Source organism: Recurvomyces mirabilis, assembly GCF_035927965.1.
Source record: "Recurvomyces mirabilis strain CCFEE 5264 chromosome Unknown scaffold_8, whole genome shotgun sequence".
Classification (NCBI taxonomy): Eukaryota; Fungi; Ascomycota; class Dothideomycetes; order Mycosphaerellales; family Teratosphaeriaceae; genus Recurvomyces; species Recurvomyces mirabilis.
This window is the reverse complement of record NW_027041942.1, coordinates 15,669-28,643: the sequence shown is the minus strand read 5'-3', so window position 1 is coordinate 28,643 and position 12,975 is coordinate 15,669. Positions and strand designations below refer to the sequence as shown.

Here is a 12,975-nt window from a genome sequence, read left to right as displayed (position 1 = left end):
ACTCAGCTCGAGCTTGATGGAGCATCATCATGCAGAAGGAAGAAAAGCACCTCTCCCTTCCCCTCACCACATCTCGCATACGGATCGCTGCTTCTCCAGACTTTCTCCACGCTTGGCATCAAACTCTATATTCAGCCTCTAGCATGCCAGGTACGTCTCTACAAACGATGGAGCATCACTGTTGATCCTTGAGCTATCCACGTCTTTGCGCGGCAATAGGAGCTGCTATGTCTCCCCTACGCGGCTCGCGTTCTTACCTACGAAGCGGGGTCTGGTACGTATGTCGGATCGTCGCCAATGCATAAGATAACCCAGCGACCTCCGGACATGCGCATGCCAAAGGATTCTGGTAGTGCCAGCAATAGCCACGGTAAGGTGAGGTGTACTGAGGGGTACGGGTTCAATCTACTATCTTCCTCTTCTGTCATATTGATACCTTTCGTCTCCTTTATCACTCTTCTTCCACGTCTTGAGTGTCGAAGGCAGTTCTTCTACAATGGGTATCTACACTAAACTCCCGAAAGAGCTCGATGAGGTGGACGTGATCGTGGCAGGCGGTATGTGCTCAGCTTTCCAAAATACCATGCCGTTCGCCTGACATACCGTAGGTGGCCTTGCCGGCTGTGTTGTTGCTGGACGTCTGGCAGAAGCTGATCCGGACCTCTCCATCCTCGTCATTGAACAAGGTCTGAACAGCTATGGTGCACCTGAAGTCGTTCATCCGGGCTTGTACCCACGCAACCTATTCCCGAACAGCAAGTATACGCTCTTCTGGCAAGGCAACGAGTCACCACAGCTTGCAGATCGGAAGCCCATTGTGCCATCGGGTGGCACACTTGGAGGTGGTAGCGCCATAAACTGGGTATGTGAAGGCCTTGGATCGAGCTCGAGACATTGATGAGGTCTGACGAATAGTTTTAGATGGTTTACACGCGTGGCCAACGTTCAGACTACGATTCATGGAATACTCCCGGATGGGCAGCAGACGACATGCTCCCTTTCATGAAGAAGGTACGATCATGTCCATGGCAGCAGTCCCAGTATCTTGCTGACCTCCGTAGTTTGAGACGTATCACGGAGTCGGCGACAAGGAGTGGCACGGCGACAATGGGCCAGTCAATATCTCGAAAGGAACGCATACTTGCAAGAAAGCCGAGCAGTCCTTCATCGATTCTGCTAATGAGATGGGCTACAACGAGCTCAAGGATTTGCAGAACCTGGACGCCAACAATGCTACTGAGCGCTGGCTCAAGTACATCGGCCCTAACGGCCGACGCCAAGATGCTGCGCACCGATATATTCATCCTAAGCTCCAGAGCGGTGATTACCCAAATCTCCACGTAGCTTGTGAGAAACAGGTCATCAGAGTGCTCTTCGACGACGATAAGAAGGCTGTTGGCGTGGAGTATCAGACGAACCCGAAGTTTCTCCCCAACCCAGAATTCATGACCGCCAAGCAGACTCCACGAACAGTCAAGGCTCGCAAGATGGTTGTGCTGTCTGCGGGTGCCAATGCTACGCCACTCATCTTGGAGCGATCTGGCGTTGGCAATAAAGAGATCCTCGACCGAGCAGGTGTTCCACTTGTGGAGGAGCTACCTGGAGTGGGTCATGACTATCAGGACCATCATCTGACGCTGTATGCGTACCGCACGAGTTTGAGCTCGAAAGACACGATCAATGCTCTGTCGGATGGCAGGATGGATATCGCAGAAGCCATCAAGAATACGGACGAGCGTCTTGGCACTAATGCAATGGATGCTTGTAAGTGATCTCAAATGGAGAATACGTATTTGTGCTAACAAGACTCCAGCCGGCAAGTTCAGACCTACTGAGGAGGAAGTGGATGCTCTCGGTCCTGAGTTCAGAAAAGCTTGGGATCGTGAGTTCAAGGACCGACCAGACAGGCCACTCATGATCATTGCTCTCTACCTTTGGTGAGTGTGACCTTGACAAATATGCTGATACTCAAGCTAAAATCCATAGCTACTACGGAGACCACTCTATGCTTCCCGATGATGCCGAGTATGTCTCTATGGCCAACTGGACGGCATACCCCTTCTCCCGTGGCCACATCCACATCACGTCCAAGGATGTAAACAGTCCTGTTGACTTCGATGTCGGCTATCTCAAGGACGAAGACGATAACGACCTGAAGAAGCATATTTGGGCTTACAAGCTTCAACGTGAGATGTGGCGCCGCATGGACATCTTCAGGGGTGAGTTGGCTTCCAGTCACCCACGTTTCCCCGAGGGAAGCAAAGCAGCTGTAGTCGAGAAGGCGGATGGGCCTATCAGCAAGGGCAAGGACAGGATCGAGTACACCGCGGAAGACGACAAAGCGATCGAGCAGAAGGTCCGCGAAATTGTGTCGACGACCTGGCATTCACTTGGTACGGCCAAGATGGCTCCCCGTGAGAAGAAGGGCGTCGATGATGCTTCATGTGGCGTTCATGGTACAAAGAACTTGAAGCTCGCCGACTTGAGCATACCTCCTGAGAATGTGGGTGCGAACACGGGCGGTTGCGCGTTTGTTGTTGGCGAGAGGGCCGCAGATATTTTCATCAAGGAGCTTGGCTTGGAAGGCAATGCTGAGAAGAGGCGGGATTCTGGGAACGCGAGACAGGACTCCGCTACCGGCGAGAGACCAAATGTCGTTCCTGTCAACTAGTTCATTTCGTGTAACATCATCGTCGCTCGAGCACATGCATTTTGTGACAGATCGCGTGTGCCCAAGCTAGCGTGTTTTGCCCCTCACGCGAGCACCACTTCACTGCTGGATCTTCAGGTCTCCGTTTACAACGACAAACACTTCTCTGCCGTTCCTCATAATTCTCCAAATGATATACCAATAATTTGTCACCTCACAAGGGCTACCAAGCCGCCACAATATCAACCATTGCGGGTTGTGCACTTCACGACTTCTCTGCTATAACACATGCGCCGCTGACATTCTGACAACATGTCGAGGACTGCCGGTGGCGAGCATGGCGCCGTTCTACCGCTACCTCGCCTGGATATGCTGCCAGAAGAGCTCGTGTCCAACATTGTCCATCGCCTAGACTACGATGATCTCGCATCTATCCGGCTCGTGTGTCGAGCGCTCGAAACCAAAAGCTTCCACGACTTCGCGACCGAATACTTTTCTGCCAAAGCTTTCATGATCTCTTCCGACAGCTTGCATGTTCTGACTGCGATCTCCGAGGACAAACGACTGCGGACATACCTGCGCAGCATCTACATCATCACATGCTACTTCTCGGACTCAGCTTTCAAATGTCCCAATGGCTGTCATTGTGCATGGAAGCCGTCGACCCGCCAAGCGGAGACCTATCGATACTACATCAAGGATCAAGCACATCTCAAAGCAAGTGGCGAAGACCAGCAAATCCTGACTCGCGCCTTCCGGAATCTGCCAAATCTTGCCGGTCTCCACATCGCTGATGGTCTACACGCGGGAGAAGATATGGAAGACGCTTGTCTGTACGGTCTGCAGAAAGTGCTGCGTCGCACGAATCGACCTCCATCGGTCGCGCCACCGACAAAAGACGACGGCGAGTATGGACGATGGTTCATTCACGTATGGCTGATTATGCTGAGAGCTATCGCACAAAGCGGAACCTCCACGATCACGGCCTTCGGCTCCATCATTACTAAGACCAGTGATGGGCTGAGCGTGGGCAAAAATCTCAAGATCAGTCAAAAGACTTTCACGGGCATGATGAGTGCCATGCGGAATCTCAAGAGCCTACACTTGACGATTCGAGGCACCCAGCTGGTCAAGCCGGTCAAAGGCGGGTCCCCAGACATCGAAGCCAGTGCGGATGTGATGTCTAACTTCGCCAGCATATTCGACCAGTCGAAGCTTGAGGAGGTTGTGCTGAGCTACGACATGTCAGAACCCACCGGCAGGCTGCACACCGCTTTCATGCAGAATGTCGCTCTGAGCAAACTCAAGAAATTGTCCATGGACGGTGTTCAAATGCCCGCAAGTGCTCTGATTGCTGGAATCAACCAGCTCACATCCGTCAACGATCTACTGATCAGCTGGACCAGTCTTAGCAAAGGCAAATGGACATCTGTGTTGCGGGCTATTGCCCAGCTACCAACGCTGGAACACCTCCATCTGATGTGGTTGCAAGAAGATGGGAGAAAGTGCTACTTCCTCGAGCAGCAGGAAGCTGATCGTGAAAACGACTGGCTGGATGATGGCGAGGCAGGCTTTGATGCAGACGACGAAGAGGACGACGATGATGATGGGTCGATGCCAGAGCTCGAGCCGGCCGATGGCTTCGATTTGCCAAGATCCAATGATCCTCCGCCAACCACTAGTGCCACACCAGGCAAGACTGACCAAGATCGCGAATTCCAAGCCCCGGGACGCGAAGGACATGGAGAGCGCGGCTACTATGTCTGCTTGAAGGGTACCGAGGAGATTGCCAAGTACATTCCCATCTTCATCGAGAAGTACAATCTGGGAGAAGATCTTGCGGACGAAGCTCTTGGAATGCCCTTCCCGCCATTCGCAGCAGGGGGTGCAGGTCCGCCAGGTTTGCCGCCCGTCAACATCAACAACCTCATGAATATGTTGGGTGAACCTGGGCTAGGTGGTGCTCCTCATGTTCACCCTCCAGCACCCGCCGCCACTACCCAGGGCAACAATGCTGCTGGTGGAGGAGGAGCACACGCACATAATCATGGTCCACATGTGCCACCAGGCTTCGTCTCGCTGGGTCATGGCCCTGGTTATAGCATGATGATGGGGACATTGCCAATGCATGGAGGTCCACCAGCAGCAGTAGCAGCGGGCGCCCAGCAAGCTAATCCGCAACCTCCACCCGGTCCCGCTCCGACAGCTGCCACCCTACCCCATGACCAGATACCACACCCAGACTCGCAAGAGTGGGACGATCTATTCGGTCTGGAGGTAGATGATGACGACTTTAACGAAGACATGTTTGATGATGCGCAGGAGGGTGCTGTTGATGATGATTTCGAGGGAGGAGGGGAGGACGTGTGGAGCGAGACTCTGCCGATTAGGCATGCACGTCTGCCTTCGACTGCGGAGAGTACTGAGGGTGGTGCGCCGCTGCCTGCTTCGTACGGGTCGGAGGAAGGGCTGGATTGAGCTTTTGAGACCGATCAAACACCATCATATCACTGGCGGCCTTTTTGTCTCGATAGAGACGTTTAGTACGCCAGCTCGACTGTGTTCACCTGGCGCAGTGACAACAATGCGGGCACATATACTCATCGGCAGAGGTTCACTTATGCAAGGTTGCATGGGGTGGTTCGTAGTGGCCTCGCTTCACTACTTTCTAGCGGCGAAGAGGTAATTCGCTCGGTACTCGATTGGAGTGAAGCTCGCCTGACACTGACGAGCAGACAGTATTCGGTAGATAGCACATTCAAGACATGAATATGAAATAAAAAATGTGACTTTCTTTCCTCTTTGTACACAGTAGGTGATGTCTAGTAGGGCACAGAGTAATATACACGTTCTTCACACCCACGCGATCTCAAATTCGGCCAGTCAACCACTTCGCCTACTCGACGAGCAGGCTCTGGAGTCGCGCTTCTGTGGCCATGACCTGTGAATAATATTTAGCACGTCACTTACACTAGGAGTGCTCATGTATCAACTCACCTCGACAGCTTGCCGTACCTCCAGTACAAGCCGACATTCGCCTACCCAATCACGACTCAATACCCCAGCCCACCCCTGCAACCCATTCATCTCCCGAGCAGCGGCATCCAGATCACCCTCCTCAAGCAGCACCTCGGTTCTTGCAAGCGTGGCCTCCACGTCGCCGCCCTCAGGCAAGCCGCGTTCGCTCTTCTTGGAGAACATCAATCTCGAAAGCACAGCAGAAGCAGCATGCGACGCTACTCCTGCGTCTGCGGGTAGGAGGGCGGCTTTCCTCACCTCCGCCGCTACACGTCTGAAGCGGTCGATCAAGGAGGCAGGGGACGGTAAGCCGGATTGGTAAGCTTGTGGATGTATCGATGCGATTGCTGCGCCCACGAGGTCGGAGTCTTTGCTGACTTCCTTGAGGGCAACGAGTTCGTTCAGGAATGGGGTGGGACGGTCGGAGTCGAGGACTTTGGCTTTCACGGCCTCTACGGCGACCTGGAGATGTTGCGTGCGGAGGGTGGAGTCGACTATTTCGTTCCATTGGGATGTCAGAGACTCGAGCTCTGAGACGGACGTTGAGAGTGCGTCTAGTTTTGAGAGGCGACCGGAACGCTCTTCTTCTACTTTTGACTTCACGGTATCCATGTATTGTTTCTGCAGGGCGATTTCTTGCTGCAGAAGGGAGTTCTGGTTCTTCTCCTCTTGCACCTTCTTGATCGCATCGAGCTCGGCGTCCAGACGATGTTGATACGATGTGCTGAGCTTCTCACGCTCGACCTCGTACTCTTCCCGCCATTTGCTCTCTTGCTCACGCATTTCTGTCTCTAGTCGGCGGACCAGTTCCTTGGCAGCAGAATCGAATTCGGTGTTGGCGTCCTTGATTCGTTTGTTGGCATCTTCGACTGCGGTTTCTTTCAATGTGCCGACTTCCGAGATGGCCTTATTGAGATCATCCTTCATCGTTTGTACTACAGTGGTGAACTTCGAGGCTTCGGGAGAGGCGTTCACTGCTGTGATGACATTGTTGACCATCTTCACCAAATCTTGCACCACCGGCTCAACAGCTTGTGGGATATTAATATGATCAACAGCTGGTCCAGCCGTCGTTACCGTGGGCGGGGCTGGCGCAGCAGTACGAGTAGGTGTGTCCTTTGGTTGTGCTGTGGGTGTTGTAACAGGCTCGCTCTTCTTCGCAGGCGCATCGCTTGCTGGCGTACCCTTCTTCGCTGCCTCGACCGCCTGCGTCTTCTCTCTCTGACTAGCCACATCCGGGTTCTGCTGCGCCTTTCCAGGCTGCGGCTTCCCATCATCCTCAACCGCGCTCACATGTCTGCGTCGTCCACCGAGATCTTGCGCCTCGTCTACACTCCGAGGACTGAGCCCGCTCGATTTGCCAATCGTGACTTTGTTCTCGCCGCGGGTCGAAGGCCAGTTCTTGGGTGACGTTACGTCTTTGGAGGGGAAACGCTTGCGGAATTCGCGCTCTTCGAAGTAAGATACTGCGTCCTCCCCGAATGGAATGTACTCGGTGAAGAAGTCATGGAAGTTGTCGGAGATGAGGGAGTAGTACACACCGCCAGCGTAACCCAGTGCGCTGAGCAGGATTAGGGAGTAGAGGAAGTTGCGGAAGCGACGGCGTGGGCGTTTCGGTGGTGGCGGAGGCGCTGCTGAAGTAGGTCCAGTTGCTGCTGTGCCATGTCCAGTCGGCGGGAGGTTGCCGGTATTGGTAGAGGGCGTGGGAGGGACACCAGTAGGATTGACAGACGTCGTTGGGGGTGGAGGAGGCACTTTTACCGACGCGCCGGCTGCTGCATCGAGATTCGTCTTGTTGGCGTTCAGGATCGGGGCCTGAGGAACGCCGGCGACTATCTTCGACTCTGATCCGGGTAAGACGGTCTGATTGCCAGGTCCGTCGGCGAATGTGCGCTGTATATCGTCAGTAATGGCATATCATGAACATCATCCTAGCCATACCCTAAGCTGCCATGCCCGTTGCGGCTGCCATTGGCCTCTGCAACGGACCAGGCTCTGCTCGGCGCATCGTGCGCTTCGAGCGATACCCGCGCGTAACATCCTCGACAGGTGCTAAAGGTGGAATATATCTCTATCACCGCACGCCAGATTGTTGAAGCTCTCCTGCTCAGTCTCGGGCAATGGCGGAGCTTCAACGGGAACAGCCGCCGAGCCGCCATGCCACGAATTGGTTCCTGAATGACGATCACCTTCGCATCATTAACAGCCAATGCCTTGATGCTGCTACGGCGCTGCGTGAGTGGCGCGCATGTCATCAGTGCACGATGTAGTCTGTCATACCCATGCCGGGTGGCGATAGCATCAAGAACGTTTCATACCAATAGGCCACTATTCGATCAAGGACATCAATCCCTGCTCACGGACTTCAAGAAGACTCTCGACTTCTCGCCAGCGACCTGCTCCCTGGCTCAGCTGGCCTCCAATAGCACACAATGGGTCGACAAACAAGTGACACTCCATGGCTACGTTGGAGCTCGACGAGTGGCGAACAAGACACTAGTCTTTGCTGAACTGCACGATATGAGTCTCACTTCCATCATCCAAATCGTCTCAAGTGTCACGAAGAATGTAGACAGTATCAGCCGTCCTCACGACTTGCTTCGGGATCTGGAACAGCATACTCCGGTTGTGATTCAAGGTACTGTCAAAGGACGACAGGCCCCCAAAGCAGGACAGTCTTCGAAGGATGAAAGCAAGCCTATGATCATAGCAGGCGTGGAGATTAAATTGGACAATATCACGCCGCTGAACGCTTTTCCGAAGGATTTGATCGTGACGTCCGACACAGTCTTCTCACCAGAGAAACGCCACCTTCAGATCAAGCATGACAAGAGCATTCGAGACGCCCTCATATTCCGCAGTAAAGTCTCTCGGTTCGTTCGCGATCATCTAGCCGACAACCATGGCTTCGAGGAATTTGAGACTCCCCTCCTCTTCAAATCAACACCCGAAGGAGCACGAGAATTCCTAGTTCCCACTCGTAACCCTGGCTTCGCCTACGCTCTTCCGCAAAGCCCGCAGCAGTATAAGCAGATCCTTATGGCTAGCGGAATATCACGCTACATGCAGATCGCCAGATGTTTTCGTGATGAGGATCTGAGAGCTGATAGGCAGCCGGAATTCACGCAGGTGGATCTTGAGATGGCTTTTGCGAGTGATGAGGACGTTATGAGGACCGTGGAGGATACAGTGAAAGCGTTGTGGGAGAAGATGTTGCCAGGTGCTGCTTTGTCCGAGGCTTTCCCGAGGATGACTTACGCTGAGGCCATGAGCAGGTATGGGTCTGACAAACCTGATGTGAGGTTGGGAAGTGAGATCCGACGGGTCGAGTATATGTTACCTGTGGATCTTGTCAGCAAGATAGGGCCGCTTTCGGATCCCATTGTTGAGGTCATGAAGGTAGCCATTTCTGACGATCCGGCCACGACGAGGAAGTTCGTTTCTACTTTCATGGACTCGCCGGAGGCTGCATCGTTCATCTCAAACCCGGAGGGTCAACCTGGCATATCCGTATGCGATTCACGCAAGCCTTTACAAGGACTTCAAACTTTCGGATTTGAGGCCGCGGAGCAGTTGGAAGAGACTTTGGACCTCCAAGACGGCGATCTTGTTGTCTTGCAAGCTCGGAAGAATGCTGCCTTCGCCGGCGGCTCCACACCAATAGGCAATCTTCGTCTCGCTCTTCATAGGTTTGCTTGCAAGCAGGCTTTACTGCCACCTCATGATCCGCAGATGTTCGAGTTCCTGTGGGTCACAGATTTCCCGCTCTTCACACCCACATCCATCGAGCCCACCGAACCAGGCCAAGGTGGCACAACGGGTCTAACATCAACTCACCATCCCTTCACCGCCCCCAAAACAGCCGCAGACGTCGATCTGCTGCTCGAAGCTCCACTGGAGGCAAAAGGAGCCCACTACGACCTTGTACTTAACGGTGTCGAACTAGGCGGCGGCAGTCGTCGGATCCATAACTCCCTGATGCAAGAATTCATCTTCAGACATGTGCTTGGGATGTCCGATGAAAGGGTGGGGAACTTCAGACATTTACTTGAGGTTCTGAGGGCAGGATGTCCGCCTCACGCGGGTATGGCATTGGGGTTCGATCGACTGGTGGCGGTTATGCTGGGGAGGGAGAGCGTGAGGGATGTTATCGCTTTTCCTAAGAGTGGGAGGGGCGAGGATTTAATGGTTGGGGCTCCGACGAGGATGAGTGATGGACAGATGAGGACTTATGGGCTTCAGATGGCGGCAAAGGTGTGACTGGGCACGACACGGTGCGGATGGACGAAGCTGTAGGATATTTGTATATAGAAGCGGGATACAGAGGTTTGAAGGCAACAGCAGCGGCATCTGTACGTCTCCAGATCATTCTGGCCAGGGATGGCGTTACTAGGTAGACTGACTTATGGTGCGATGTATATACTTACTTCATTTGCGACGCTATACATCACAGCCTGCCTGCTTGACCGAGTGTTGTGCTCGAGTACATGCCCTTTCCAAAGGTAGATTATCCCGTACAATGACTCATCGACCATCGTACGGCTCTTTGCATTGCACTGGCTTAGGGGCAGTCGCACTGGACGTACTGGCTCCGTGTGTAGCAGATATTGGGGAGTTGATGATCGAAGAAGCATAGTCTACTTCTACTCTTATCTTTGATCATGTTGAAAGCTACCTACACCATTGGCTAGCCTAGCTCACCGTTCTGTATCTCCTTTGAGGAAAGATCTGTCCATCCTCCACCAGCAGTATTGCCGTTACTGCACTCCGGTCCGCAATTGACAGAAGTGCCATGATCGGAATAATCTCCTGTAGTCAGAGGATGCGCGACAATCTGCTCAACGATCAGAGACCATACCTACCACGAGACCTGGTCAAGGCGCAGGTCGCAAGGGCGGCATTCTGGCCAAGGGCATATTGAAACTCCCATAAGACTTCTGTATGCATTGCCTGTCTCAACATGTTGACGATTTCGACACCGAATGCGGGCCGATCGTTATTGGATACACCTTGTTGGCGACACAGGGTGTCTTGGAGGGAGCGCTGGTAATCGTTGATGGAGGGCTGACCTTCGCTGCGGTATTGCTTGTTGTCTGACCCGTCGACTGCAGAATGCTTGGTCCTGCGGAGGAGAACGTGCTGACGATGATCGATGTCGAAGCTCGGGCAGCACACTGCAGCTGGTAGATTCCGGATCCCACGTATACTGTGTTGATGCCAGCGATCACAACGCCGTTACAGGAGCATACCGTCGTGCCCGAATTGCTCACACCTTCGACAGTGAACGGTCGCACGTATGATAACTTGCAAGATGTGACAGGCGCCGCGGTTGTGATAGGGCTGAGAGTCGTCCGCACGCTACTGGTAGCGCTAATCGTGACACATCCGCTCGGTATATTGTCACGACGAGGTAGTTGCATTCCCAGATGGAGTGGACCAATCGGGCCGTCGAAAGGTACTTCGAAGTATGCACCAGGGCTGAACCAAAAGCCACTTCTCCATGCCTGATACCGATCATCTTCGGGCTGAAATCCCAGCCACAGCTCCTACCCAGCATAAATTGTCGTACATGACAGTGGTACACCACCTGGACCCATTCGTCTGGACGGGATATCCTCCTGTGAAGGATCGAACATGAACAGTATCTTGCCAGCGGCTTTATTTGGATCCTTGGAGTCTTCGTCGGCCGGCCTCGCGTAGGGAATGATCTCGCTGTCAGCTTTGAATGCCATAGCAAGCCATTGCTTGATGATGCCAACCCGCACGGGATACTTCGGTGCTCTCGGGGACGGAACGTTGTGAGGACCAGGGGTGATGATGAATACCCTGACCCCACCGTCCTGGTCGGGATGAAAGACACCGCCTGTCTGATCTCTCAGGCTTGGCAGCCAGGGCAGTCTCCCGTCCCACTGTGTGCCGCCCGACATAAGTGTTGCGTCTCCGCTATCGATGACCTGTATATTGGCATTGAATACATCGTCTGTGGATATGATTTCCTGTATCCCGGACTGATCATCGTGCTTCCACCTCACACCCTTCGCGAAAGTCGGCGCTTCCCAAACTAGTCGGAACAGTCAGCTATCAAATGATTCGATCGGAAGGGGATGATAGAAGCTTACTGTGGTTCATGTACACAGCCTGTCTGGAGACCACGACGACGGTAGTACAGCCGGCTATCCCTTGTACGGACATGAAGACTTTCTGCCCGGGATTATCACTGAATTTCTTGAGAGGGGCTGAAGCCGTGGATGCCCACTGACCCTGCTGGATCAGTCGATGAGGCACATAGAGCACCCCGGGTTGACTTAACATAGCGGCGAAGAACGCATCGTAGTCATTGTTGAACTCGCCTGGGTGTGCGAATCTGCGCTTCTCCAGCGATGATACATCGGTCTCGTTAGACTCGCCACCAGAACGGCGAATTGACACTGCGTTGCTCAGATCCAATGTCGTGTGCTGAGTGTGAAATGACACATTGCTCTCAGTGAAGTCGGCATCGGAACGACGAGTTGCTGCTGCGTTGCTTGTGTCCAACGTCGTCTGCTGTGTGTGGTAGACGATACCGCTCCTGGTTGTACAGTCGTTACATTGAACGGCCGGCGATGGAGCAGCCATACCCGTACAGGCAGGGCAACCTGTCGTGGAGCAGAGAGGAGGGTAAGTAGGATTGACTGTCGTAATGATTGTGCTGGCCGAAATCTGGCAGCCGTAGCGCGTGTCGGTCGAAGTCTGGCACGACCATGCAGCCGTGGTGCGACTTACGATGGTCGGCCCGCATGTCACATGGTACCACGAGGCTATCGATGGGGCGCAGCTTGGTGGTAACCCTTGCCTGTCCAGTGGGCTCGGATGTAAGGTCGTGTTGGAACCTTCGGCACCCACCTCATCGATTATCTCGCCATCCTCGCCTTTCGGGTGCGAGAGCAAGACAGCATTAGCCGAATTTGTGGTCACGCCGCTATCAAACCGCGAAATTGTGGCTTGGTAGGAGCTTGACAAAGGTGATGATGTTTCGGTAATGCTGTGCGCTGTAGCCGATGGAGCGATTGATAATACCTCGTGAGCGGAGACTGGCGTGGTCGATGAGAGGAGAGAGAAAGTAATTGATGGGTACGGAATCTCGGTAATACGTGGAAGTAGTATTGTCGTGGTGTTGCTTTCCGCCGCACTGCTCACCGACAGAGAAGTCTCGAGGGTCGTTATTGGCGCCAGGTGTGAGTAAGCTTGGGTGAGCAAGAGAAATGTGATAAAACCACAGCTGATCATGGATGACAGTGGTCTTGCCATATTGTTGGTGGCTACGTCGT

At 53.6% G+C, this 12,975-nt stretch overlaps 5 protein-coding genes across 5 annotated transcripts; 3 read left to right on the top strand and 2 right to left on the bottom strand.

Annotated features, from left to right (window-relative positions):
* Positions 1-496: 496 nt before the first annotated feature.
* LTS14_003617 (uncharacterized protein) lies at positions 497-2,671 on the top strand (the record flags this gene model as incomplete). The annotated part of the gene is made up of 6 exons (XM_064836320.1): positions 497-557; positions 609-862; positions 922-1,011; positions 1,062-1,764; positions 1,814-1,937; positions 1,987-2,671. 6 exons carry the CDS (start codon positions 497-499, stop codon positions 2,669-2,671), a joined length of 1,917 nt encoding a protein of 638 aa, XP_064695711.1.
* Positions 2,672-2,962: 291 nt separating this feature from the next.
* LTS14_003616 (uncharacterized protein) lies at positions 2,963-5,128 on the top strand (the record flags this gene model as incomplete). The annotated part of the gene is made up of 1 exon (XM_064836319.1): positions 2,963-5,128. One exon carries the CDS (start codon positions 2,963-2,965, stop codon positions 5,126-5,128), a length of 2,166 nt encoding a protein of 721 aa, XP_064695710.1.
* A 418-nt stretch (positions 5,129-5,546) lies between these two features.
* On the bottom strand, positions 5,547-7,708 carry MIC60 (MICOS complex subunit mic60; the record flags this gene model as incomplete). The annotated part of the gene is made up of 3 exons (XM_064836318.1): positions 5,547-5,591; positions 5,648-7,561; positions 7,610-7,708. The coding sequence occupies 3 exons, from the start codon at positions 7,706-7,708 to the stop codon at positions 5,547-5,549; spliced, it is 2,058 nt and encodes a 685-aa protein (XP_064695709.1).
* An 80-nt stretch (positions 7,709-7,788) lies between these two features.
* Positions 7,789-9,928, top strand: MSD1 (aspartate--tRNA ligase msd1; the record flags this gene model as incomplete). The annotated part of the gene is made up of 2 exons (XM_064836317.1): positions 7,789-7,903; positions 8,010-9,928. The coding sequence occupies 2 exons, from the start codon at positions 7,789-7,791 to the stop codon at positions 9,926-9,928; spliced, it is 2,034 nt and encodes a 677-aa protein (XP_064695708.1).
* Positions 9,929-11,214: 1,286 nt separating this feature from the next.
* LTS14_003613 (uncharacterized protein) lies at positions 11,215-12,283 on the bottom strand (the record flags this gene model as incomplete). The annotated part of the gene is made up of 2 exons (XM_064836316.1): positions 11,215-11,729; positions 11,788-12,283. The coding sequence occupies 2 exons, from the start codon at positions 12,281-12,283 to the stop codon at positions 11,215-11,217; spliced, it is 1,011 nt and encodes a 336-aa protein (XP_064695707.1).
* Positions 12,284-12,975: the final 692 nt, after the last annotated feature.